Source organism: Microcebus murinus, chromosome 18 (genome assembly GCF_040939455.1).
Source record: "Microcebus murinus isolate Inina chromosome 18, M.murinus_Inina_mat1.0, whole genome shotgun sequence".
In the NCBI taxonomy this organism is placed as follows: domain Eukaryota; kingdom Metazoa; phylum Chordata; class Mammalia; order Primates; family Cheirogaleidae; genus Microcebus; species Microcebus murinus.
The window spans coordinates 57,030,657-57,058,568 of record NC_134121.1 but is presented as its reverse complement, the minus strand read 5'-3'; the positions used below and the strand labels follow the sequence as shown (position 1 = coordinate 57,058,568).

General features: G+C 50.3%; 2 protein-coding genes across 8 annotated transcripts in view; one reads left to right on the top strand and one right to left on the bottom strand.

Annotated features, from left to right (window-relative positions):
- Positions 1-27,912, top strand: part of LOC105878908 (CMRF35-like molecule 1) — a 78,429-nt gene that overhangs the window by 11,241 nt on the left and 39,276 nt on the right. Inside the window, exons 2-7 of one of the 7 annotated variants that reach the window (XM_075994725.1) lie at positions 5,774-6,115; positions 10,554-10,608; positions 10,704-10,816; positions 12,529-12,551; positions 12,880-13,020; positions 13,413-14,160. The exons of 1 other annotated variant lie outside the window; for it this stretch is intronic. In XM_075994725.1, coding sequence (XP_075850840.1) covers positions 5,774-6,115; positions 10,554-10,608; positions 10,704-10,816; positions 12,529-12,551; positions 12,880-13,020; positions 13,413-13,568 — 830 coding nt within the window. In that variant the 3' untranslated portion in view covers positions 13,569-14,160. Of the gene's footprint in view, positions 1-5,773; positions 6,116-7,339; positions 7,452-10,553; positions 10,609-10,703; positions 10,817-12,528; positions 12,552-12,879; positions 13,021-13,412; positions 14,161-27,912 lie in introns of those variants that run through there. 5 more of the 7 variants (XM_012778737.2, XM_075994723.1, XM_075994729.1 and 2 more) reach the window with 5 other exon arrangements.
- Positions 1-27,912, bottom strand: part of RAB37 (RAB37, member RAS oncogene family) — a 66,135-nt gene that overhangs the window by 35,816 nt on the left and 2,407 nt on the right. The window lies entirely within an intron of this gene.

Below are 27,912 nucleotides of genomic sequence, written 5' to 3'. Positions count from 1 at the left end.
ACAGAAATTGAATTAGCTGTTGCCAATGACGTCAGGGAAGGGGAGGGAATGGTGTCACTGCTTATGGATATACGGTTTCTTTTTGAGGTGATGAAAATATTCTGGGATTAGATAGATGGTTGCACAGCTTCATGGATATGCTAAAAACTACTGAATTATACACAGTAAAAGAGTAAAATTTATGGTGTGTGAATTATATCTCAATTTCAAGAGTGGACATAAGCCAATCCTGAGCCTTAAACATGCTTGATCGATTTTAGAAAAGAAGAAAATTATCGTAGTCTTTAATGTAGCAGATTGAAAAAACACAAGAAGTAGTAATTTCAGAGAAATAAGGGAAGAAAATTATACCTATGATACATTAATGATTTAGAAATTAGGCTGGCATGGCGGCTTATGCCTGTAATTCCAACACTTTGGGAGGCTGAGGCAGGAGGATCACTTGAGTCCAGGAGTTCGAGGCTGTAGTGGGCTATGATTGTGTCACTACACTCTAGCCTGGGGCACAGAGTGAGACACTCTCTCTCTAAAAAAAAGCAAAAAACAAAACAAAAAACCACACACACACACACACACACACACACATGCACATGCACACACACTCCAGTAATAATTACCAACTAAATCTCAAAACTGGCTCAAATGCAGGACAAAGGAAGAGACGCAACAATAAGGTAGAAAATCTTATGGCAAATGTAATCAACAAAAAGAAATAGCACATGTACTACAAATGCATAATTATAATAGCTCTGAAAAATTTAATTATAAAAAGCTACTTTTTTTTTGAGACAGAGTCTCGCTTGTTGCCCAGGCTAGAGTGAGTGCCGTGGCGTCAGCCTAGCTCACAGCAACCTCAAACTCCTGGGCTCAAGTGATCCTCCTGCCTCAGCCTCCCGAGTAGCTGGGACTACAGGCATGCGCCACCATGCCCGGCTAATTTTTTCTATATATATTAGTTGGCCAATTAATTTCTTTCTATTTATAGTAGAGACAGGGTCTCGCTCTTGCTCAGGCTGGTTTCGAACTCCTGACCTCGAGCAATCCGCTCGCCTCGGCCTCCCAGAATGCTAGGATTACAGGCGTGAGCCACCGCGCCCGGCTATAAAAAGCTACTTTATGATAGCAAAACTTTATTCTAATCCAAACTCTGAAAAATGGATAAATTTTTTTGGGAAAAAAACCCCAAACTAATAAAATTGATTCAAGAACAAGCAACAAATTCTAGTAGACCAAATAATAATGGAACAAAAAATGAAGTTTTGAAGAATTTGCCCCAAATAAGGCTCTGTTGCCAGAAAGCTTTATAGATACTTTTTAAAAAGATGATAAAGAAACAAAAATCCCTATGTTATGTTTATGTACTGATTCCAGAGCATAAAAAGATGAAAACCTGCCAGATTCACTTTGTGAAACTGGCCTATGTCTAATGTCAAACCTTGACAAAAAGTTGTAGAAAAGAGCCTGACTTTTGGACAGAGATCTGAGTTGAGTCCCCACAGCCAGGTTCCAGCCAGCAGACGGGGTTTGTGTGGCACCCGCTGTATCTTGCTGTTCTTTCCAATTAAGCCAGTGTTTAAAAATTGAGAGGTTTCACACAAAATCCAGATTTCTGGCTACTCCAGAAAAATGAAAAGATATGAAATCACAGAGACCACTTCTTTTTAAAATTTTTTAATTGACAAATAATAATTGTGTATATTTATGGGGCACAACGTGATTTGATCTATGCATACATTATGGAAAGAATCAACGAAGCTAATGGACGTACCCATTACCTTACTAATTTATCTTTTTGTGTGTGTGGTGAGAACTTTAAAAATCTATTTAAGAGGCTGGGCGCGGTGGCTTACGCCTGTAATCCTAGCACTCTGGGAGGCCGAGGAGGGCGGATTGCTTGAGGTCAGGAGTTCTAGACCAGCCTGAGCAAGAGCAAGATCCCGTCTCTTCTATAAATAGAAAGAAATTAATTGGCCAACTAATATATATAGAAAAAATCAGCCGGGCATGGTGGCGCATGCCTGTAGTCCCAGCTACTCGGGAGGCTGAGGCAGGAGGATTGCTTGAGCCCAGGAGTTTGAGGTTGCTGTGAGCTAGGCTGACGCCACGGCACTCACTCTAGCCTGGGCAGCAAAGTGAGACTCTGTCTCAAAAAAAAAAAAAAAATCTATTTAAGCAATTTTGTTTTTTTTTTTTTTTTTTTTTGAGACAGAGTCTCGCTTTCTTGCCTAGGCTAGAGTGAGTGCCGTGGCGTCAGCCTAGCTCACAGCAACCTCAAACTCCTGGGCTCAAGCGATCCTCCTGCCTCAGCCTCCCGAGTAGCTGGGACTACAGGCACGAGCCACCATGCCCGGCTGATTTTTATATTATATATATTAGTTGGCCAATTAATTTCTTTCTATTTTTATGGTAGAGATGGGGTCTCGCTCAGGCTGGTTTTGAACTCCTGACCTTGAGCAATCCGCCCGCCTCGGCCTCCCAGAGTGCTAGGATTACAGGCGTGAGCCACCGCGCCCGGCCTTATTTAAGCAATTTTGAAATAAAAAAAACATTATAATGCACTGTGGTCACCATGCAGTGCGAATGATTACTAAAGCTTATTCCTCCAGCTTAACTGAAACTTTGTACCCTTTGATCAACATCTCCCCCTCCCTATTCTTTCTTCTCCACCCCCAACCCCTACTGGTGTCTGGTAACCTCCTTTCTAATTGATCTCTAAAGAGATCGACTTTTTAAGATCCTACATATGTGAGATCATTCGATACTTGTCTTTCTGTGCTTGGCTTATTTCACTTAACATAATGTCCTCCAGTTCCATCCGTGTTGTCATGAATGACAGAATTTTCTTCTTTGAAAAGACTATATAGGCTGGGCGCAGAGGCTCACGCCTGTAATCCTAGCATTCTGGGAGGCCGAGGTGGGTGGATTGCTCGAGGTCAGGAGTTCGAAACCAGCCTGAGCAAGAGTGAGACCCCGTCTCTACTATAAAAAGAAAGAAATTAATTGGCCGACTAATACATATAGAAAATAATCAGCCAGGCATGGTGGCACATGCCTATAGTCCCAGCTACTCGGGAGGCTGAGGCAGGAGGATCGCTTGAGCCCAGGAGTTTGAGGTTGCTGTGAGCTAGGCTGATGCCACGGCACTCACTCTAGCCTGGGCAACAAAGCAAGACTCTGTCTCAAAAAAAAAAAAAAAAAAAAAAAAGACTAACTAGTATTTCATTGTATGTATACACCACATTTTCTTTATCCATTCATGAGCTGATAAATATTTAGGTTGCTTTTGCTTCCATATCTTGGCTGTTGTGAATAATGCCATGGGAGTGCAAATATCTCTTCAACGTACCGATTTCAGGTCCTTTAGACAGACACCCAGAAGTGGCATTGCTGGATCAGATGGTAACTGTTTTTTAAAACAGCTGTACTGATTTAAATTCCTACCAACAGCATATAAGGTTCCCGCGTCTCCGCATCCTTGCCAACGCTTGTCATTTGTCTTTTTAGTAATAGCTATTCTCACAGGTATTAGGTGATATCTCACGGTGGTTGTAATTTGCATTTCCCTGATGATTAGTGATGTTGATCATTTTTTCATATATCTGTTGGCCATTTGTATCCCTTCTCTTGAGAAATGTCTGTTCAGGTCGTTTGCTCATTTTTTTTTTTTTTTTTTTGAGACAGAGTCTTGCTTTGTTGCCCAGGCTAGAGTGAGTGCCGTGGCGTCAGCCTAGCTCACAGCAACCTCAAACTCCTGGGCTCAAGTGATCCTCCTGCCTCAGCCTCCTGAGTAGCTGGGACTACAGGCATGTGCCACCACGCCCGGCTAATATTTTCTATATATATATATATTAGTTGGCCAATTAATTTGTTTCTATTTATAGTAGAGATGGGGTCTCGCTCTTGCTCAGGGTGGTTTCGAACTCCTGACCTTGAGCAATCCGCTCGCCTCGGCCTCCCAGAGTGCTAGGATTACAGGCGTGAGCCACTGCGCCCGGCCTCGTTTGCTCATTTTTTACTTGGGCTATATGTTTTCTTGCTATTGAGTTATTTGAATTCCTTACATATTTTGAGTATTAGCCCCTTATCAGATGTATGGTTTGCAAATATTTTTTCCCAATCTGTGAGTTGTGTCTTCACTCTGTGAATTGTTTCCTTTGCTGTGTAGAAGCTTTTTAGTTTGATGCAATCCCATTTGTCCACGTCTGCTTCTGTTGCCTGTGTTTTGGGGGTCATATCCAAGAAATCATTGCCCAGACAATGTCATGGGGCATTTTCCTTATTTTTTTCTTCTAATACTTATACAGTTTCAGGTTTAACATTTAAGTGTTTTACCTGTTTTGAATTGATTTTTGTGTATGGGGTAACATAAGGGTCCGATTTCATTCTTCCGCATGTGGTTGTCCAGTTTTCCGAACACTGTTTATTGAAGGGACTGACCTTGCCCCACTGTGTGTTCTTGTCACAGAGCCCATTTCTTTTTCTTTTTCTTTTTTTTTTTTTTTGAGACAGAGTCTCACTTTGTTGCCCAGGCTAGAGTGAGTGCTGTGGTGTCAGCCTAGCTCACAGCACCCTCAAACTCCTGGGCTCAAGCGATCCTTCTGCCTCAGCCTCCCGAGTAGCTGGGACTACAGGCATGTGCCATCATGCCTGGCTAATTTTTTCTATATATATTAGTTGGCCAATTAATTTCTTTCTATTTATAGTAGAGACGGGGTCTCGCTCTTGCTCAGGCTGGTTTTGAACTCCTGACCTTGAGCAATCCGCCCACCTCGGCCTCCCAGAGAGCTAGGATTACAGGCGTGAGCCACCGCGCCGGGCCTCCCATTTCTTGTACGAGGACAATGCGCTGGAGTGGAATGAGGTCCTTTGCTCTCAGATTGCCGTGGTCCCCACTGTTTGCCAGCGTCTCTCTGACACAGATGCCTTGTGTCATTTGCCATTTGTTGTCATGCTTGAAGTGCCGTTTTTCTTACAGTAAAGAAACATTTCCCTGTATCCTGAATCTTTCAAAGATGAGCAAATGAGAGAAAGAATGAGACAAATACATATTTTAAGAAAATGCTGCCTTACTGTCTATACTACTTGCCTTACTATTAGCTGTAGTAATCAGGACAGTGAGGGACTGGCATACAGATGGGCAAATAGATCAATGGAACAGAATGGGAAATCTATAAATAATCACAAATTTGCTACTTGACAAGGGGCCAAAGCACTTCCATGAAGAAGACGGGATCTGTGTGATACGTATCCCACTGCACATGGAGACCAGTGGGCATCACTGTTTCCGTGGACTTCAAAGGCTTCCCCCGGGGTGGCTCACCAGGGCAGAGCCACTGGAAACCACTAGAACCACCAGGAACAGTCGAGAGTCAAGCAGCTGTGATTCTTCTGTGGAAATGGGTCTTCTGGTGTTTCTTCCCCTCTAGACCGGTATAACACAAAGGTGTTTGCAAAAGGACAGACCTTGAAAGATGCAGATTACATTGGCCATGAGCAGGAGGAGAGGGGTGAATTAGGAGAAACTATTATTGCTCAGTGTCAACATTGTTGTTTCTTTTGGGGTCTGTGGCTGTGCTGTGCAGGGACTTTCCTGGTGGCTTTGACCTAGTGGAACTTTGAAGGGTAAAAGGTTTGTCATGTAGGAGGTGTATTTCTTCCTTGAGTGTCATTGAACTCAGGCGACACTGGGATTTGGGAGCTATTCCCAATGCAGGAGGCTGTGGCTCTGCCCTTGGGGTGGGAGGTGACAGGGACATGGATTTGTGTTTTCCAGGCTACTCCACTGCTGAGAATCGACTCACTGGTCCAGGAGCAGCAAGAGGCCCGGAGCGGGGCTCACTGACCGTGCAGTGTCGTTATGAGCCAGGCTGGGAAAACTACAGGAAGTGGTGGTGTCGAGGCGCTCATTTTCGCAGCTGCAGGATCCTTGTCATGACCACTGGATCGGAGCAGGAGGTGAAGAAGGACCGTGTGTCCATCAGGGACAGACACAAAAACCACACGTTCACGGTGACCATGGAGGAGCTCAGGAGAGATGACGCTGACACTTACTGGTGTGGGATGGAGAGAACCGGAATTGACCCTGGGGTCCGAGTTGAGGTGACCATTGACCCAGGTAAGAGGGTGCGAGGTCTCTCAGGGACTGCCCTGCCCTGGTCCTTGAATTCACAGTCCAGGGAGGTAACTGTCACTGAGTGTCAGCCGTCGCAGAGGAGGGTTCAGTCCTGAGGTCTCCTAGAGCCTGACTGGCCACTTGGTGTCGGAGGGCAGGGCTTCTCTGTGCCCCGTGCTCCCAGGATGGGTCAAGCCTTTCCAGGCACATTTTTCCCTCTGAACAGCTCAGTGTCCATGTCTGTTGCTCACAGGGGTCACGATGATGGTCCTAGCTGCAGCCCACGGGCCAAAGATTCCCCCTTCCATGGCACCCAGAGACCCCAGCCTGCCAGTGCCTTCCTAGGACATCAGGTTCCCAGGTGCTCCCTGCTCTCAGTGGAGTCTGGCCTGGGGCTTCCCAGCCGCTGTTGCCACCCCCATCCCACATCCACGCTGGGGGAAGAGAGGCCCAGTGTCGTCGGGGTGCTGGGTGTGATTCCTGAGGTCCATAAAGGCCTTCACAGTCAAACAGCTGCGTTCCTGGGGCTGAGTCCCACCAAGCTCCAGTTACGCATTTGGGCTTAATGAGGTTGTCTTCCCACGTCCTTGTAGAATGCAGACACTCCTGGGGGGCTCAGCTCCTCGGCCCCAGGGGCTTGGTTTGCATGAGTCTGTGTGTTGGGCTGGGCTTCTGCTCCCCTCAGGCAGCTGGTACCAGCTCGAGGGCCCTGTGGCATGGGGTCAGCACTGCAGTCCTCAGGGCCACACGCAGCACCCGGGACCTCTGGGGCATGGTCTTGTTTGCAAAGTGCAGAGCATATATTGTCTCACTGAACCTCACAACACCCCTGGGAAGTAGGTATCCTCATCATTGAAGCTTCACAACTTGCCAGGAGTCAAGGTTCTTCCTGAACATTAGGATTTTGTTCAGGGCAGATTCTGACCGTTGATGCCCCAGGTCTAGGGTATATGTCAGCTGCTCTGCAAGTCCCCAGTCTGCTCCTGTCTTTGCCGGGTCAGTGAGGTGGGGGAGGATTGGCTGAGGCATTGGCATGAGCAGCAGGATTGTTTCAAGTTCGGCTGGCTCCAGGTGTCCCTGTCCTCAGGCTCCTCCCAGGCCCCCTCTAGCCTCCCTGGACCTGTCCCCCGCCCCACCTGACTCGGAGGTCTGCAGGCTCAGATCCTCGAGCTGGGCTGTGGGGGGGGCCCGTGGGCAGAGCGGTGTGTAATCTGGTTTGTATGCCAGCAACAACTACAGTGTCGACCGCCGCCCCCACCACCAACACGTTTACAGCACTGGTCACCCTGGAAAAGACTGCCAGCTCCCCGATGGTGACCAGCTATCAGTCTGGTAACAGGTAAGCCAGTTCCAACGCCGCTGTTCCCTGTGGCCCACTTGGCCCGAACTCCTCCAATGGGGGAGCCCTTTGGAGTCTCGGTCCCAGCCAGAGCTTGCCCTGGACCTGCAGCCTCCTCGGCGAGCGTGGAGATGCTGGGGGACCTTGCCACTTGCTCTCAGGCCACACAGTGTCCTTCCAGCCCCCACGGCGCCTTCGACCTGAAGCTCAGTGCAGTTTGTAGGTTTGTTGGTTCGTTCATTCATTCATTGCACTTTTACTGAGCTAGCCTCTGCATGGCCGCGAGCTCTGAGGACAAAGACGTGGACTGTCCCCTGTGCAGCCCAGAGCTTACTGTGGGACAGACGAGTGGCTGTCAGTGAGGGCAGTGTGGCCAGCGTGAGTGTGGGCACAGGGTCGTGGGGCTGCAGGATGGTTCTTGGCCCAACTTCTGGGAGGACAGGGGGCCTTTGGGATGTCCTGTTTCCCTAAACGCTCCTCTAATTACTGCTGTGGCAGGGAAACAATGACATTGATAGTCCCCATGTCTCCACAGCGCCCGGCAGCTCCCAGAAGGCTTTCCCATCCATTGTTTTGTTTCCTTTGACCCTGGCCAGGACCACTACTGCGTTTGCAGGAGTGGGCAGATACGAATGTTCCCATTTTACAGAAGAAGAAACTGAGCCTCGGTCCCTTCCTCTGTGAGGGGTGGCTCTGGAGCTTGGATGGAAGTCTCTGGACTCTACACCCAGAGCTCCGTGTGTGCCTCTTAGTGCCCTGCCCAGCCATCTGCAGACAAACGGGCTTTCTAGAAGCAGAAAAGTCCCCTTTCGTTTCCTCCTTTTACTCTGTTTGGCCCTCTTGACTTTATTTCTGGGTCTGCCAAGGTCTCCTATTGCTGGGACCTTGCCACAAAACTCCTGTGGGAGGTCCCCAAACTTTCTACCGCGGGGGACCCCTTCTACTCCTGCTCTCCCACTTGCTCTCTCTGGTCTGAAAGGTTTTTTTTCCCTACCAAACTGGCTTTTTTTTTTTTTTTTTTTTTTTGAGACAGAGTCTCACTTTGTTGTCCAGGCTAGAGTGAATGCCGTGGCGTCAGCCTAGCTCACAGCAACCTCAAACTCCTGGGCTTGAGTGATCCTTCTGCCTCAGCCTCCCGGGTAGCTGGGACTATAGGCATGCGCCACCATGCCCGGCTAATTTTTTTATATATATATCAGTTGGCCAATTAATTTCTTTCTATTTATAGTAGAGACGGGGTCTCGCTCTTGCTCAGGCTGGTTTTGAACTCCTGACCTTGAGCAATCCGCCCGCCTCGGCCTCCCAAGAGCTAGGATTACAGGCCTGAGCCACTGTGCCCGGCCCCAAACTGGCTTTTATAAGTGATAGCTGAAGCATTTACTTATTTTATTAATCAAAGCCATACGTAAGGACCAATCAGGGCCTTTGGTTAGCATGAGACGGGCAAGCCACTCATTTATTCAACAAATAACGACCGAGCACCTATCATGCCCGTCATTGTTCTAGGGCGTACGAAGGGATATGGGAATGAACAAAAGAATCGAGGTGTCTGCCTTGGGGTACTTATAATCTAGAGGCAATTAATGTAACCACATAGAGTTGATCTAATTCATTGGTTGATGACTTCATTCCTTGAATTTCTATGGCTCCGGTGAGGAATTAGTTAGTCCCTGCATTGTCTGTTTGGGCTGCCTTAACAAAGTACCACAGCCTGGGTGGTTTCAACAACAGAAATTTATTTTCTCATAATTCTGGAGGCTGGAAGCCCAAGATCAAGGTGTCAGCAGGGCTGGTTTCTCCGGAGGTTTCTCTCCTGGGCTTGCAGAACGGCTGCCTTCTCCCTGCGTCCTCACGTGGTTGTCATCGCTGTGTGTGTGTCTCTGCCCTAATATCCTCTTCTTCAGTGACAGCAGTCTCACTAGACTAGGGCTCACCCTAGGGACCTCACTTAACCTTCATTACCCCTGTAAAGACCCCATCTCCAAATGCAGTCGCATTCTGAGGTATTAGGGTTGGGACCTCAGCATATGGATTTTAGGGGACACGGTCCGGCGCCTCACAGTTTTCACGCTCAAGGAGATTACAGAGCAGAGGGAGGTGCTCGAGCATTTAGGCGACTCTGGCAGAGACGGGCACAGAGACAGGGCGAATCCAGGGAGGTCAGGACACCCCTACGTCAGACAGAGCAGGCCGGGGGATGCTTCCTGCAGGGGTGAGGCGGAGGTTGCTGGGCGAAGTGGGGAGAGAGAAAGAGCGGGCAGAGGAGCCGGAGAGGAGAGCTCCGGTGGGGCAGCGGCAGGGGCCAAGGCCTGGGATCCGAGGAGTTTGCAGCCGGTCACTGAGATGGAGCCCGGAGTCCCAGCGAGGGGCGGCTGGTTTAGGGAAACGACAGGAAACGAGGCTACGAGGCTGGCGGGGTCCCAGGTCTCAAGGGGCCTTGTATAAAGGCTCCAGGAGCTTGGGTTTCATCCAGAAGAGTCTTGGCTGCAGTCTGAGGGGCACGCCGGAGGCCAGGCGTTGAGCAAGGGGTCATCGCCATGGTCTGAGCAGGGGGGTAGCTTTGGGGAGCCGCAATGGGGTGTCCTGTGGCTGCTGTCACAAAATACCACACACCGGGGGGATTAAAACAACAGGGGCGGGCTCTCTCACAGCTAAGCAGGCCAGGCACCTGCAGTCAAGGTGTCGGCAGGGCTGGCTCCTTCTTGGGGGCCCGTCGCATGCCGCCCTCCTAGCTTTCTGCCGTTGCTGGCAGTTCTCGGCGTTCCTCGGTTTGGGGCAGCCTCAGCCCAATCTCTGCCTCTGTTGTCACAGGGCCTTCTCTCTGTGTGCCTGTGTGCTCACGTCTCTTCCTTCTGAGGACACCACTCGCTGGATTAGGGCCCACTCTATCCCAGTATGACCTCGTCTTAACTTGGTCACATCGCATTCACAGGTCCTGAGAGGACACAGATTTGTGGGGAGGATGCTATCAGCCCAGTAGGGAAGGCAAGCATGGGGGCAGGGAGACATTTTAGGAGCCGTTGCCATGCAATCTTTGTTAGGCTTCTAGACAGATTGAAACCACCTTTCCTTTTTTTTTTTTTTTTTTAAACCATCTTTGAGAGCCCCCAGGAGTGAAGGTTCCCAGGCCGCAAACCACAGACCTTCAGGTCACGAGGTGTGTGGCCCCGACCCTGCTACGCTGTGGGTGGGATCGGGCTCAGAGGCAGGAGGCGAGCCTGGGGTGCATGGGCCTCTTCCTGTTGTCCCTAGGCCCGGCATCATGAAGCTCAGCGTCCTCCTTCCCCTCATCTTTGCCATATTGCTGCTTCTCTTGGTGGCCGTCTCGCTCCTGGCTTGGAGGATGGTGAAACGCAGGAAGAACGGTAAGAAGACCTGGCCGAGGCTGGGCTGCGGCTGGGCAGGGCGGAAGGGTGTGGGGCTGCTGGCCAGTGTTGTCACCCAAGCTGTGTGGTCCAAGGGATTACCCACACAGTCTAGAGAGAGCACTGTCCCAAAGGCCACTGACAGGTGCAGTCTAAGGGCCTAGGGGGCCTGGAGCTTGCAGGTGAGGCCCAGGGGGTTTTGGCATTAGCTGCTTGCCTTGTATATCTGTCCCTGTCCTTCTTTTCTCTCTGACTCACGTCCCCCTCTTGTTTCCTGGTTTGGCTGTTGGTGGCAGAGGAAGACATTGGCTTAGGTGGGCAGCCCAGTATAGGGTGCCTAGACTAGACACCGAGTCAAGTCAGGTCTGTGTGGTCACCAAGGAGGTACTAAGCTGACAGGAGGGAAGGGGGACACACACACACACACAGAGAGCCCTGAACAGATGCACACATGGTGCATGTATATACATAGTGCATGTGTGTGCACACCCCCCCCACTCACACGTGCATGTGTGCTCACACAACAATCCTCTGGGTCTAATCAGAAAGTTTGGAGTGGCCTGCACTCCTGCTGCTCCCTTGCCCACCAGCCTTCCCCGGGCTGAGCCTTTCCCGGGCTGACCCTTCCTGGGCTGACCCTCTCCAGGCTGACCTCCCCTGGGCTGACCCACTTGCTGCATGTGAATCTGCTCTTCAGGGAACAGCCTCTTTGCTCAGGAGCCTGCACTCACAGATCACGAGATCTGGCCTCAGCCGAGCCCTTTTCCTGTCTGGCTTCACTTCCACATTCTCAGCGATTGCACCCTTCTCGGAACCGCGGGGTCCCAAGCTCCCGCCCAGCCTCTCTCCCACGCCTGTCCCTCCCACAGCCTGGGGAGCTTCGTCTGGGAGGATGTGTTGTCCATGGCCTAAGTTCTAAGGACTTTCTGTGTTCCTGGGCATCTAGTCTTTTGAAGCAAAAAACCAGTGGAAACCCCCTTGCTTCTTTGTTGTCCTTAGAGCAGGGAGGATGGGGTGGTGGCGGGGAAGGGCCAAGGGACACAAAGAAGACAGGCCTGGCAGCCACCTGAAAACAGGTCCCCCAGCTCATGTGCTCTGCTCGGGGAGTGGCCTGGAGCAATCCCGCCTCTGCAGACGATTATTGCCGACTGAGCACCCACTGCTGGCACTGGGGATGCGAGACAGGGACAGCCGGGCCACCCCGAGTTCAGTGGGCTGAAGGAGGTGACACAGACATAGAGCAGGTGCCCTGGGAGCGGGACACAAGGTTAGACGGCCTGGGCGGGGGCGGAAGGTAGGGTGGCACTGAATTGAACCCTGAAGATGAATCCCGTAGAGAAGTGGTGGAGTCACAGGTAGAATTTCCAGCAGAAGTGACAGGCTGAGCCCGGGATTCTGGAGAAGGAAACTTAATCCCAGGAGAGCTGCTGGCTGGCAGGGCCACCTGATCAGCTGATCGCACAGTTCCATGATTGGGGAACAGGGGGCAGAGGTGTCCCCCCTTTCAGGTGGAGAAATGGAAGCTCAGAGGGGCGACGTGACCACTGCCACAGCATGTGTCATCTGAAGAGTCAGCATTAGAACCAGGTCTCCATCTCTGAGCCTAGAGCTTAATTCAATCCTTTTCTTCCATGTTTCTCTTCCCCAGACCTGGGGGCTCCTGTGAACCTCGAGGATGGGCTTTCTAATTCTAGATTGTTTTTGTTTTCTAGCATCTGGGTTACCTCCAGAGCAGGTAAGAGAGTCCCCAGGGTCGGACCAGAGAGATCAGGCAGCTCCTCTCCCCCTTCCTCATTTTCCCTCTCCCAGAAGCTCCAAAAGCATCAGATAAGCCATGTGTCAAGTAGCCACATACTCATGGGCCCCTGTGGGGCCTGGGAAGATGGGGGGCTGGAAACAGCGGGGGGCAGCAGGGCTGGCAGCATGGGAGCCTGAGAAGTGGGGCGCAGAGGGACTGGGAGGAAGCACTTAGGGGAGCAGAGAGGCCCCTGAAGCCCTGCGGAAGAGGAACCTGTGCCCACACCCGGGGCTTGTGACTCCTCGGCCTGTGTTCCCTTTCCCAGGTGTCACAGCCCCTGGAGGATGAACTCTGCTATGCAAACCTGACCCTGCAGAGGACAGGAACCTCCCGCAGCTCCTCCGGGAAAAAGGCCTGCACAGAGCCCTCCTCCTCTGCCCAGGAGGAAGTGGAATATGTCACCATGGTGTGTCTTTTGTGGGGGCTGCAGTGATGCTGGTGGGGGGCAGGCCTGCCATTGTTCCCCCTTGGCGTGTGGGCTTTCTCCCGCTGGCTGGCGCGGGCACAGCCGAGATGGACGCGGGGACCGTCAAACACGGTCGTCTCGCAGGGCAGGAGGGAGCGGAGGGAGGGGCTGAGCGACCGGGGATTCCATAGGAAACGCGCTGCCCTGGTGCACAGCTGAGGATCTGCCCTGTCCTGGCTGCAGCCTGGCAGAGCGGAGGGACACTGAGGATGTGGGAGTGGACGTCAGAAGCTCTCAGGGGTCTGCTCCCGCCAGCCTCATCCGAGAGCTCCTCTGTCCACGGCCACAGCTTCCTGCCGGCCTCTCCGACCTCGTGGCCATCTCCCTTGCAGGCCCCCTTTCCGAGGGAGGAAGTTTCCTACGCATCTCTGACTCTGGGCGACTTGGATCAGGAGGCGACCTACAGCAACACCGGCCAGCTCACCACCCACATCCCCGGCGCGAGCCACGAGGACCCCACGGAGTACAGCACCCTCAGGAGTCCTTAGCGCGGGGCCCCACGAGGCCCGTGAGCCGTGTCCTGCCTCATCTGCCTTCTGTCCCCGCCCCCCTCACCAGGACAGCTGCTGGCAGCGGCCTCCGCCTGATCAGCCAGCGGAGTCGCCAGCCCTGGGGCCTAGTCTCGGGGGGCTTCTGGGAGTTATGGGTGGTCTTTCTGCACCCCCCTCCTGCTCTCCTGCAGAGCTGGGGAGGGGTCTGGGGATGTGCCCTGATGATAAAGATTACAATAGTAATTGACCTTTATTTATTGCCCCCAAGATATCTGTGTCCTAATCCCCAGAACCTGTGAATGTCACCAAGGGGACTGTGCAGATGTGTCCGAGTGACGGGGAGACCGTTCTGGATGATCCACATGGACCCAGAATAGAATCACCAGGGTCCTCGGAGGAAGGAGGCGGGGAGGTCAGAAGAGAAGGCAGGGCTTGGGGGTGCCGGAGCCTCCCGCAGCTGGCAGAGGCTTCTCCCCGGGGCCTCCAGAGGGAACCAGAAAGGAGCTCCTTGACCTGAGCCCCATGAAACTGATTTTGTACTTCTGGCCTTCAGAACTGCAGGACAATAAATGTGTGTCGTTTGTCGTAAGCCGGTACATTTGCGGTCATTTGTCACGGCAGCAAAGGGAAACTCCCGCGCTATGTGGCAAGTGCTTTTCCCTAAATGCTTCACATGGAGTGACTGATTTAATCCTCACAACCCCGCGAGGCACTTCTATTATTGTTCCCGTTTTGCAGACGAGGAACCTGAGGAATGGAGGGGTTCAGTGACGTGAACCCCGCTTTATGGCTGGTGAGCAGGTGAGTCGGAAATTGACCCAGGCATGTTGGCTCCAGAGTCTGGAGTCCCTGCCCTGACCCTGGACTGTTTGTATAAGGAGTTAGCGTGTGTGCGCTCATGTGCACGTGCACGCATGCTCGTGTGCATACGTGTGTGTACACAGCTGCTCGCACAGGGATAGTTAGCGAGTATGCATGGGCACTGCACTTATTGTCTTCATTCTAGAGTCTTGGCAGCTCTCCCTCCAGCGTATATCCTGAATTCCATGGTGTCTCATCGTCTCCATGGTTACCAGCCCAGTCCCAGCAACCTGGCAACTGCCCGATTCCTGCCTGGACTCCCTCTTTCATTCTCTGCCCCTGGGTCCATTCTCCTCCCAGCAACCAGAGGGATCATTTCAAAGCACAGACCTGAACAGTCCCTGCTTATAAGCTTCCGGTGGCTTCTTTCCCAGGGGATCCACGGCCCCTGCGTGCGCTTGGACCCCATCTCCCTCCTCGTCCCCTCTCACTTGCTCTGCTCTGTCCACCCCGGCCTTTTTTCTGTCCTTCTAATAAGAGGAGGCCTGCTCCCTTCTCTGGGCATTGGCACTTGCTGTTCTTTCTGGAATGCTTTTCCTCAGATCTGTGACTAGTTAGCTTCTCTTTTTATCATCACATCTCAGCTCAAATGTCACCTCTCAGAGAGGCCTTCCCTGGCCACCTAAGGGCAGCAGCCCCTGCGACTTGTGACCCACCTCCAATTTCTCTGTCTCCTTCCCCTATTTTATTTCCCTCTTAGCATTTACTTATTTATTTTTTTGGTATCTGGGTTCATTGCTTCCCCTTCTCCACAAAGCTGTAGCTGTCTGAAGGTGGGGACTTCGTCTCATTCACTCCTGTGAATGCCTAGTTTGTGTCTGGCACGTGGTGGGCTCTTGAAGGTTTGTTGATTGACTCAATGAATAAATAATGTGGTTGATTCAGACTAGAGAACACAAGGAAAGCTCTCAGTGGCAGAGATAGCAGTGCTCGTCGTTCTGGAAAGGAAGTCACGGGCCAAGCAACTGAAGGAATTTCAGGATTCACTGCCCAGAAGCATGACGTGGAGAGACCGCTTTCTCCCTTCTTGAGAATCGGGAGAGGGGAGAGGCTATGATGTCCTCTGGCTGGAGGACAAAGGCCTGTCACTTCACTGAAGCTGATTTGGATGAGGCCGGGGATAAAGCGTCAGGGACAGGCTTGGGAAGCCATGCTGAGCCAGTGACCCAGCGGGTCCAGGGGCTGCAGATGTGTGTGGCAGGCCATTGTTAGTGTTTCCTGGGGTTTGCCTGACTTCTCACGGCTGTGGACACCCCACATGGATCTGGCACTGGTGAGGTTGGTGGGTGGATCCTGCTCCCATTGCACCAAAGATGATTCCCTAGAACCTCAAGAGCGTTTCCATCCTGGGGGGACTCGCAGAGCCCAAGCAAGCTTGACTGTTCTCGAGCTAATCCCTTAAGCTGGTCAGGTCAGAGTGAGACTGTTTTTGACGCAGGCTGTTTTAAGATTTACTGAGCAAGAAGTGCCTACAGAGAGATCTTAAAATGAAAAAGTTCAAAGAAGAGCAAAATTAGAGTGAGTCAAAGTCTAAGAATAAAAGTCAATGGAAGCCCTTTGACTTCCAGGGCATCTCTGCACCCTTTCAACCATTGGATGTACAATGGCTTTATTTAAAACAGCCAGCACCAAACAGAATGTACAAGTACATGCTTATGTTGGATAGTAAGGAATTCATCTCTTCTGGTAATGTACAATCCCAGATCGCAGTGAAGATTATTGCTGTGAAACTTCTGACATAAATCTACTAATAGAAACACAGAAAAGATTAGAATTTAGCTTAGTTGGCTTGGCTGGAGGAATCTGGCTGCTTCCACCTTTACCTGGACGGTGGACCCGGGCTGGAAGTGGAAGGTTGTGGCTTGGCTGAGTTGCATGGTGAATCAGCATAGAAAGGTGGATCCACCCGGATCACTTTTTTTTTTTTTTTTTTTTTTTTGAGACAGAGTCTCACTTTGTTGCTCAGGCTAGAGTGAGTGCCGTGGCATCAGCCTAGCTCACAGCAACCTCAATCTCCTGGGCTCAAGGGATCCTCCTGCCTCAGCCTCCCGAGTAGCTGGGACTACAGGCATGCGCCACCATGCCCGGCTAATTTTTTGTATATATAGTTTTAGTTGGTCAATTAGTTTCTTTCTACTTTTAGTAGAGACGAGGTCTCCCTTAGGCTTGTTTCGAACTCCTGACCTTGAGCGATCCACCTGCCTTAGCCTCCCAGAGTGTTAGGATTACAGGCTGTGGGGCACCTCGCCCAGCTCTGATCACTTTTAAGTACCTTAAGCTTTGGAAAAAAGAAAGTCTACAAGATGGATATATTACTGGGATATAATGTTTTTATCCAAAATTCCAGCCATCTGGATTTGAGCCATCTGTATAGCTCTCTGAAAAGGGACTTTATATCCTCGGAGATGGCGTTGACTCATCCCTGGCATTCATGAACCAGTCCAGTCAATTCCGTAGCTGGACGGACCAGATTCTGACCGGTGGTCCTGCTGGGAAGAGTCTAGGCTCTTTCTGTGTTGGGTTTTGACCACAGGAGTCAGCCTCTAATCCGGCCTGATTTGTTCAAGCCTGAGCTGGAGTTTGGAGAGTGCTGGGGGAGTAGCCAGGGCGAGGGCAGGGAGGCTAGCACATTCAAGAGGCTGGAGAGGAAATTGTTTCATAATGTTTCCAGGTTTGTGTCTGGGCATTGTCTCAGCCGTAGCCAGCTGCGCCATGATGACTTGGCTAAGGCAGATTTGGGTGGCCGGCCAGCACCTTTACCGCAAGGGAGTGTGCAGATACGGCTCCTCTGGTCTCAGTGAGGGTGGCATTTACTCCCTTGCTGTGTGGTTTCCAGGAAAGCACATTCTGTTGAAACAAAGTCCAAGATCCTTAAGCACTCCGTTCTGATTGAGTGCCTGATTATTTATAGCCCGTCTAAAGTTGCTGGGGTTTCCCTCCTTTGGTTTTTGAATTATTAATATTTAAAGATTTCACTTGATAAAATTGTAGGGTTTGGATAGTCTCCTTTTGAGAACTATGTGTATATCCTTGGCTCCTATAAGAGTCAGTTGAGGGAGAAAAAAAAATACTGGTCTGGTAACTTCCAAGATAGATAATTGAGATAAAAGTTGCCTTAAAGTGATGCTAAAGGCTACTTTTACTTGATAACCTTGGAAAACAGTTCATAGCTTTGGAAGGGTTGACTGCTGGAATGGGTTGATTTCATGTAGCAATAGTTATTTAGATTGAGAGGGACAGATACAGTGATCCGCCTTTTATTTTACCAAGTAGGTGCCGTCTTATCTGGTGTAATTGGATTTGGTATTTGTCTGGTTCACTGAAAAAGTTGGTTAAACCAGGAAATCATAAAAGAGATAATACTGTACTCTTTCTTTAAGTGTTTTCTTTGGACCTAAAATATCTAAATGTGTATTTACTTGCGAGTAATTTTGATGTAGAAGTCTGTCCTTTGCTTATGGCCCTAACTGCCACGTTTGCTGCACAAACCAAACACATTGTAATGTCCTGGAGTTCTGGCTCCTAGTTTCTTTAACCTGGAGCAAGAAATTCTAGACGCTTGCGAAGCCATCAGATTGTAAAACCCATCTTCATTTGTATCTTTTCCTCCCAATATTTACAGTTCTCTCACCCATTCCCAATGTGACGGCATTTTTCTTTTTTCGAACGACAGACTTCTATAGAGTCTTTCCAAAGCATTCGATTTAGTTTTTGTAGAAATAATAGTTCTCTTTTTGTTTACACTCTGATTTCATAGGTCAATGTTCTTTCTGTTTATGCTCTTAATTTTTTGGTTTATGAATGAATTCATTCAATTGCATCATTATAGTTCACGCGCTTGACCAGTGCAAACGAGTTCAGACCCAAACGCAGCAGACCTTGCTACCCAGGCACCTCAGTGGGCGAGAGCAGAAGGGAGTGGGCCTTCCAGAGAGGAGCCCGCCAGTCGTGCGCGCTTGCCGCGTCTCAGGCACGAAGTCAGTGTGCTCCACCAGCAGAAGTTGGTTAAGCGAGGGATTGGTGAAGAAAGTTCCCACTAAGTCATCCGTCATCACTATAACTTCATCAAAGAAAGGACATTCGAACACCCCATGTCTCAGTGTAATAGATGACATTTCCCAAAAAAGAAACGGTAACTGCACGCCGACATCTATTTATGTTGCATGTGTGTAGTTTCCTACAAATTGATGGATACTCTGCCAAGGGCTGGTAATGTCGCGTGGACTAGGAATGGGCAGCCATTGATCTGGCTCATGCTAGTTTCTGACATGAATCTTCTCTATGACCCCGCTGATGTAGCTTGGCTTCCCCGAGGGCCTCCAGCGGTTACAAAAAAAGGCTCCTCCCAACAGTCAGATTCCCCTCTGCCCCAGCACAAGTTCCTTCCCCAAAGTAGCCACCTCCTCACATGTGACCACATCCTCACGTGGCCCAGTGCGGAGAGTCTGCAGTCCTTGCACCAGGACTTCCTTGCTCCAGGAAAGGGTGACCGGCTCATTTGTTTTGCTAAAGGTACCTCTGAGGTTGGGCTCAGAATTAAGGGAGAGGAGAGACTGTCCCCGAGGGTCAGAAATACAGAAGAGACATTCTGAACCCTTGTGTGCCAGAGCACTCTGGTCACTGGAAGGGGCTGCAATGTTCAGACGGTGCACTCATTGCAAAACCTCACACGGCCCTTTCAAAATTAATCAGCCACAAAAGCAGAAGGGCTAAGCCCCAGAGACCTTGTGCACACTGAAACACCCTGCCATCTGGCAAGTGGCAAGTGAAAGTAGAGCCAGTGGAGGGGTAGCGACACAAGAGGACTCGTGGGTGAAGTGAAGGGGCCCCCACCCAGGAGCAGTGTTGGCGTCGGCACTTCTCGGCCGGCTTTTTTGGGCTTCTTATCTTACAGTTGGGTTTTGTTGGAGGCAAGTCCCCAGAGGACACTGCTGTTTGGCTCCTCTGCTCCTGGGACCCAATTAATGGTGACTTCATTGCATTTGGGCCTGCTTCTTCTGACCAGTTCTGGAGGCAAAGTATTGAATCTGAATGTCTCCCATTGGCTTTGGTTTCACTTTAGTGTTTGTCCTGGGCCGGACTGTGATTGTCACCAGGGTTTCACTAGAATTCAGGGAGGTCACTAACAGAAGGGACCTGGGGGAGCCTCCAGTCCAAGCCTTCCTTTCCCAAAGAGCCCCGGGAATCTAGGGAGGGACGCACAAGTGCAGTAGTGGGAAGAGCCAGGGCCTGGAGTCAGAGCCTCATGCTGGCATTTGGTCTTGTCACTTGCCGAGTGACTATGCCTTGCTAGTGAACACCACTGTGGACACGGTCCTAGCCCTGGGGGACAACTATTCGCCCCTTTGCCATTTGGCCTAAGGCATAAGATAACCCTTCCCTGGTTACTCAAGGCGCAGCTGAAACCAGGGGTGGTGTGAGGCCAACAGCAGGCAGAGTCACCCCTGAGAGTAGCTCAAAACACAGAGCCAGAGCCTCGCTTCTCATCTGCCTTCCGGCAGACCTGGGCTGTCGTGCCCTACCCCCCACTGGAAAGACCTAGTTGTCTCCGGATCACTGACCCTGGTCCCAAAGAGAGGAGGGAGAGCTTCCCTTCACTCCCGCCTGAGCTTCAGCTCCTGGGTCCTCATCCCCCGCCCCCACATTGACTTCTTTCCTGGATGGCCGACAGTTGGATCATTTGTTTCCTTCAGAGGAAATTCTACTTCCACCCACACAGCGAGGTCTGCATCCACGGCCCCAGGGAGCCAATTGCTTTATAGGGTGACAGCAGTTCATTTCCTAAGTCTGGTCGTTAATAAACTAAGTCCGGTTATTCTGTCTTAAATGATGCCATGTGTGAGGCAAAGATAGCCCAGTCCAGATGGGACAATGACAAGTTCAGTTCATTTCTTTTTCAGTCACTTCTCATTAATGATTTAGAAATGTGGGGACCCAGCCCCACCCAGGACTACCACGGGCCACGTGTTGCTCGACCAGCCTCCAGCAGACACCACCCCGTTTCCTTGGAAACTACTCTCTTTCCTTTTGGTCCTCAGGGCTTGGGTGGGACTGACTCCGCCTTCCAGGTGAGCCTGTGACCCATGCTTAAGCCATTCGTCATATTCCCTCCGGCCACAGTGATTGGTTCAGGGGTGGGCATGTGACCGTTTCAGTCTCCAGTGAGCATTGGTGCTGTGAGCGTGTGACCCAGGAGCTGCTGGCAGTCATGGGACCCCACGAGGAGCAACCGAGCCAGAGGGAAAGATGTTGAGACACAGAGAGGGACCGACGTCCTCGTGAGTCTCGCTCTGGCCGAGCTGGACGCCCGCAGCGCCCCAGGCTTCTCAGCACAGGAGCCAGTGATCCTCTTTTTGGCTTAAGCCGGTTTGAGCCGGGTTTTGTCCCTGGCAATCAAAAGGGCCTTGACCTCAGAGTTCCCCTTTTGCAGTCACTAGTAGCATTGGAAATCAACCGGGACGATTTGTGTGCACGAGTCCTGCAGATTCTAAACGGAACAACCAAGGATGTACGGTTTGCTAGTGGCAGAGCCAGGGCTAAAGCCTGTTTTTTTTTGACACTCAAAGTCCAATTCTCTTTTTGTTTTAGCTAATGAGCTGTTTCCTGCTATACCCCAGTGAGCAGGGCAGCGGTGGCCAGGGGCTATGCTATGTCGCCTCCTCATGTGTGTGTGTCTGGAGGAGACCTGGCTTCAGGGCACGGAGGAGGGAAAGGTTCGGAGGGCGGGATTACGGAGCTCACCTGGCCCTACTTGTGTCTTTCTCAAGCCTCTCTTCATGTGTCCCCCTGTCATCCCAAGGGGTCAGAGCCCTTGTGTTTTTGAGTTTGGTTGGACGTTTTTCAGCTCAGATCTTTGGAGATGTTCAGAAAGAGGAGCCGGCTTTGCGTCCACGTGTGGATTCCGCCAAGCTCGGGCCCTGGGTCTTTGCTGCGGCGTTTCTCAGAAGTGCACGGGGGAACCCCTTCCTTTCTTGGACATGGGCTTGAGAGGATCCCTATGTTGGGGGCCCAGAGCCATCTGACCTTCAGAGGTGGGGCCCTGTCCCGACCAGGCCTGTGGGTTTTATAGATCAGTCCCTCAGCTGGGACCCAGACCTTGCAGAGCTGCAAACATTTGCTCTGGTCCCTAAGGGCTCAGCTTCCCACCACGTGACACCAGAGGTCCCTGAGCTTTAAGGAGTCTTCTTGGGCACCAAGGTCCATGTGTCGTGTTGGGCTGAAGTCAGATGTGGCCCGAGTCATCTCTTTCTGTGCCACCCCGCTGATCTACCCAGCCTCCTAGCCTCAGTTTCTTGGGGTCCGACACATGGTGCCTAGCAAATGTCTATTGGATCAATTCTCAGGGTTCTCAGGCAGAAATGTCCAGTTTCAAGGCGGGGGTGTGTGTGGAGAGGGGTGGAGGATGGATATAAGGAAATGGTCCCAATCAGCCTTTCTCTCTTGCGTGGTTCTTGCCTCCGAAACCCAAATCCCTACGGCCCTGACATAGGCGCTGAGTGAGTCAGAGGCAGAAACTCGAGCTGACAACTGTGGGATGCCTGGTGCTGCTGCTGAAGAGGAAGCATCCCCTCCCCTTTCCTCCCCATAACCAGGTCAAGGCCAGGCCACTCTCAAGCTCAAAGGCAAGTGGTTCCTAAAGGACTGCAGGAAGCGTAGACCTGGAGAGAAGAGAACGCCTGCCCGACCCAAGGCGCGGCTCAACACAGTCGAGGGAAGCAGTGGCCAGGCTGGGGGAAGTCCCAGGGGGAGAAGGGGCTGCAGGAAGGGGGTGCAGGTCGATGCCGTCCTCACAGCGTAGCCCAGCACCAAGCCGTATCAGCCTGACAGCATCAAAGACTGGAATGCCAAGTCTCGTTGTTGCCTGGATTTCAGGCTTAGCAAACAGTCTCCTGACTGTAATGTGGCTTGGCATCTAGGGCAACACAGGAGTCTCGTGAGTCTGATTAACACCAGCCTGCCTGGAGAGACGGAGCTGCTCTTGGGCGAGTGAACAAAACTGACCCTTGCACATTGGACTGCTGTCCATACCCTGAAGTAGTGACAGTCTGTGACCCCTTCTCCTCTCCTGACTCTATCCCTCTGCATCTCCATCTTGCTTGGATTGGACTGCAGGCAAGTTCCTTAATGTCCCTGTGCCTCAGTTTACCCATCTGCAAAATGGGATTAAAATAGGGTTGTCGTAGGATTGGGTCAGTTAATAGACGTAAAGTGCTTGGAGAGCACACGGCGCGTAAGTTCTATGAAATGGTCTCTTGTAATGATTCGGATTTCCACAATGCCAGCCGTGACCTTGAGCAAGTAATTTCACTTTTTCCATCTGGCCTCTGTTTCCCTACCTATAATGTAAAATTAATGATAATACCTACTGGATAAAGCATGTGGTATGTGTAAAGTATCATAGCGTAAGTTTCTTTGTAAACTGTAAAATGCTGCACAAGTGAACCATGTGTTTATTTTGATCATTTATTATAAATAATTATTGGTCTTACTAGGTCCCTCTAGGTTACAATGCAGAGATGATTTTAATACTTCTCAGTTTATGATCTAATGAAATCTAAGATGGGACCCAGAGAAAGAGAAAGAACCTGGGTAAAGATGAAGGTTTGGGACTGTCCCCCACAGAGGGGAGGGGTTCCCGAGGGATTGGAGGGGGGCTCTGCCTCATGAGGACTTTGTACCAACAGTTTTTTTTTTTTTTTTTTGAGACAAGGTCTCACTCTGTTGCCCAGGCTGGAGTACAGTAGTGTCATCATAGCGTACTACAGCCTCCAACTCCTGGGGTCAAGGGATCCTCCTGCCTCAGCCTCTCAAGTAGCTGGGACTACAGGCACGTGCCACCATGCCTGGCTAATTTTTCCACTTTTTTGTAGAGATGGGGTCTCGCTATGTTGCTCAAGCTGGTCTCAAACTCCTGGCCTCAAGCAATCCTCCCACTTTGGCTCCCCTAAGTGTTAGGATTATAAGCGTGAGCCACTGCACAGCTTTTTTCCTTTCCAAAGGTTACACAGCTTCTCAACATGAGCTTGGGGAAGGTGCTACCAGTGCCTGACTGTCCCCTGGGGGTATTGCTGTGAGAAACAGCAGAACTGATTTTTAATAAACAGTTGCTAGGGTGTGATGTGGATGCAAAATTCAAACGGAAAATGTTTGCTTTGCTTTTAAGAGGCCCATAACAAAAGATAAGGGACACAGAGAACAAAAACAGATTATCACCAACCCTGCCTACAGCTTATAAGGGGAGAGGCGTGTATGTGCACGCGTGTGTGTGTGTGTGTGTGTGTGTGTGTGTGTGTGAGCGTGAGTGTGCACACGTGTGTGGCGGCTGGGGCAGAGGACTTAGCAAGCAAGAGGAAATTTGAGCTTAAAGACAGCTTGGTTCAAGATACCTAAAAGCACACCAAAAATGGCATTTGCGGAAACACAAATTATTAAATAACACCCTCATGTTGATCGGTAAAACTGTCCATTAATAAGCAGAAAGGCAAATAAGAAGGGAGGGAGCAGCCTTTGGCATCAAGATCAGGGAAACAGGAGCCACTTGCTAGGGAAATTCTGGAGCCCTGCTTGTCCCAACAGTTGTGTTCTTTGCACTGCACCACTTACGAGCTTGCTGCCTTCGGGAGCAGCGTGATGTCCAGTGCGGTCAGTTAGGGGTTAAGACTTCCGGTTGTTTGGCTGGAGCTCTCCCCCTTGGCCTCGGGAAACCTCCTCTGGCTGGGATGGGAGGAGGGTCCTGGGCTGCTCCCAGCTGGGGAAGCGTGTGGCCTGAGCAAGTTAGGAGCTGCCATCTCCATTCTCACTTGCCGTCTTTAGGGACTGCTTCTCTTGCCTGAGAAGGGGAGGAAGGAAGCCGGGATCATGTGGGATAATTTTAGAGCCACTTCAAGCGTCCACTTCAACCACTCCCCAGCCTGGTGCTCACCTCTGGCTGTTCCTTTCCAGAAAATCTGGGTTTCCTGCCCTGGAAAATGAACGGAGCCCCTTCCCAGAACAGCTTATGGGAGAAAACATGAGCGCACCAACGCTAGCAAGACTCAGACATTTTCTTGCAACAGACCCAGGGACTCCAAATTAAAGGGAAGATGCTTAGGAGAGGAAAGCCTGAAGAGTTTGCAAAGTGACTTTCAGACCTTGAGCTGAGTCACCGTCATTTCCTGCTGAAGTTATATCCTCGAGAACCAGCCAGGACCACTCCCACGCCAGCTGCCTGCTCTGGGCAGGGCCAGCCAATGAGCCACAGGAGTCCCAGGCGGCCCCAGCGTTCAGTGACGCAGCACACACTTCGTTATTTATCCACCAGCCTTCAGGGCAGGCAAGAGAGGAAAACAAGCAAATGGAAACATTACACGGAGCAGCTAGCTTTGCTTGGCTCTCTTGTTTGTTTCTGAGCTCAGGACAGAAAGAAAATCTCTTCACCTACAAGGCATGGATTTTCCTGTGGATTTGTGTACATTAGCCTGTTTAATCGGGGAGGAAAAGCCCCTTGTGGGATAAAGAATGGGAGGAAAACAGAGTAGGTGGGTGTGGTCTTTGGATGGTTTATTTGTCTTTCCCTGGTGGAATTTTCTGGCAGGGAAGGACGATGCTGCTGTACTCCGCTAGGGTCAGGGGTGACAGCCCCGTGGCTGGGTGTGGAACTCTGTCTCTCTTGGATGTCAACTTTAATCAGAGGCCGTAAGTGAGAACCCGTAACTTCAAATTGAGGTCAGAAGGGACCCCTTCTTCCTGGGTCATTTGTCTGCATCTTCCCCTCCCTTTCTCCGGACACTTCTGAGACTGTACGATATTGCAGCAATGTACGTGCGTGCCCGACAGGCTGCAAGCTTATCGGAGGCGGGAGCCAGTTTTTGGTGTGTTCTCTATAATGCCCGGCCTTGTCCTTATGCTTTGGACATGACCAATACGTGTTTGCTAAGTGACTAGATGGGGCCTGTGGACCATGGAGAGACGTGGAAATCACAAGCTGAGCAGCGGAAGGTGCAGGTGCAGGGTGAGTGCAGGAGAGCGGGGGGTGTGGCAGAGGTTACCTGCTTTTGCCCGTCACCAAGAAGAGGTGTCACAGCACAGTCAGAGGGAATGGAAACACTTTGAGGACACGGACTTTTTGTCCTAATCTCCCTGGTAATCCCTTTTTATGCAACAAGGACCAAGCCCTGCATGAATGGCTTTCTGCCCCCAATCTTTCTGAGAGTCTGCAGAGGAGACTGACTTTGGCTTAGTTGTCGCTTGTCCCTCTTGAAACAAGACTGGTGTGTGGGTGTAGATCAGAGAGCAGGCGACGGTGACTTAGGAAGTGAGCGCTTGAACAGAAGTCTTTTGTCCTGATCTGCCGGTATCTGGGGCAAAAGCTTGCCCCTCTCTGTGAAAATGAAACGAAAATCTTTTTTATTTTCTTAGAGCTCAAGGTCAGGCCCTGGCGCAGCAGGGACCCAATCCGTGGGCTTTTCCTGAGCCCCTAACTCGTATCATGGCCCTGGGTGGCTCTGGAGACGGCACCGGTAGCAAGAGAGGACTGAGAGTTCTCTGCAGAAAAGAGCAGCAAGGTTGTTCCCATGTGTTAAATTATTTAGTTGCATCAAATATTCAGATTTATGAGAAGAGCAACTCTATTTAAAAACCCCTAGCATGTGATGGATGAACTCAATGTTTCCAGGCAGTTCCCAGCTTCCAGCCCACACACTTCAGGAATCTTCTAAGAGTTACTCAAGCTTGTCTGGGTCAGCCTCCAGCTCTCGGGACTAGCTGAAGTGCAAGTGCCATCCAATGCCAAGGGTGATACTTGGCATACGTTTTTCATATAAGTGAATTTTTCTGAGATGTTTCATCGTGTCCCATACTTCCCCTTCCAGAGAAAGGAGATTGGGAAATCAGGACTGGGACGTTTACACAGATGTCATGCTTTTTGTATATGCAGGTTGAGTGAGAGTATTTCCATGGGCTCATGCCTGTGAAATGTGTGTGTGTGTGTTTCTGAGGTTCTCTGTATATGCTGCTGCTGCTCTTCTCATAAAGCATCATTATTTTAGGTGAACCGAATATGACACCCATTGCAGTTAGTTGCTTTGGAGCCCAAGATGTGAGCCCTAGTAACAGCCACCGTTCATTGAATGCTTCCTATATTTGAGAGATCACACACCTGCTTTATATTATGTTATCTCACACCCTTACTCAAACACAATGTCAGGTATTATCATTCCTATTTTATTATAGCTAAGAAAAGTAAGGCTGGCAGGGTGAAGTGACTCACGCCTGTAATCCTAGCACTCTGGGAGGCCGAGGCGGGAGGATCGCTCAAGGTCAGGAGCTCGAAACCAGCCTGAGCAAGAGTGAGACCCTGTCTCTACTAAAAATAAAAAGAAATTAATAGGACAGCTAAAAATATATAGAAAAAATTAGCTGGGCATGGTGGCGCATGCCTGTAGTCCCAGCTACTTGGGAGGCTGATGCAGTAGGATCACTTAAGCCCAGGAGTTTGAGGTTGCTGTGAGCTAGGCTGATGCCACAGCACTCTAGCCTGGGCAAGAGAGTGAGACTCTGACTCAAAAACAAACAAACAAACAAACCAAAAAGAAAAACAAGGCTTACAGATGTCAAAGTCACATCCACATTTGACTTATTCCAAGCCTGGAGTAGTTCTGTTTTTTTTTGTTTTTATCACACAGTGATACCTCTTCTCTGGCAAGTTTCTAGGACTATCCTACATAACATCTGGCTGTCCTGTCAAAGCATTAGATGATACTTATTCCTCTATAATGGTCGCCTCTGAGGAGGGGAAGCGGGGGGAATATGGGGGGCTCTGGGAAGCTGGCAAGGTTCTATTTTTTCATCCTGATGGTGGCTGCACAAGTGCCTTTACCTTGTGATAATCCATCAAGGTGTGCTCACAAGAGGCAGGCCATTTGAGGGGTGTTGTTATATTTCAGTAAAAAGTTTATTTAAATGATTCTTCCTAGCAACTAATGTTGGAGGGGAGCCCCTCTTCTCATGGGCAATATGTTCTAACTTAAGCAATAGAAATTCCTTGGATTCTACTGTACAGCAAACTTAAAAATAATACAAATATGTCAATGCCCTGCCCATTTACAAAAAGACTTTTAAGCGGATCACAATAAAAAGTCAAGCATGATCATAAAATAATATTAGGAGGAGGTCATCAGCACTATATAAAAAGGAAAAAACCTTTCCTTACACACATATATCACTTTGCTGGGCACCACAAAGAGTTTAAGTCTAATTCCTGCCCTCAGGATGCTCACAACCAAGCTGAAGAGAACAGGTATTTACTTGTAGTGAATAGACATCTGTCTGCAAATATATTGGTACTTGCTGCAACAGGCTCTTTCTCTCAGTTTGGTGATCAATAAATGCGAAGGAAGTGAATGTTTTCATAGGCTACATCGTACATTCCGTATGTGGGTAATTGATGTGGGAAAGACCACACCAGATCAATATTTTGAAAAGTTTTAAATCTTTCAAAATG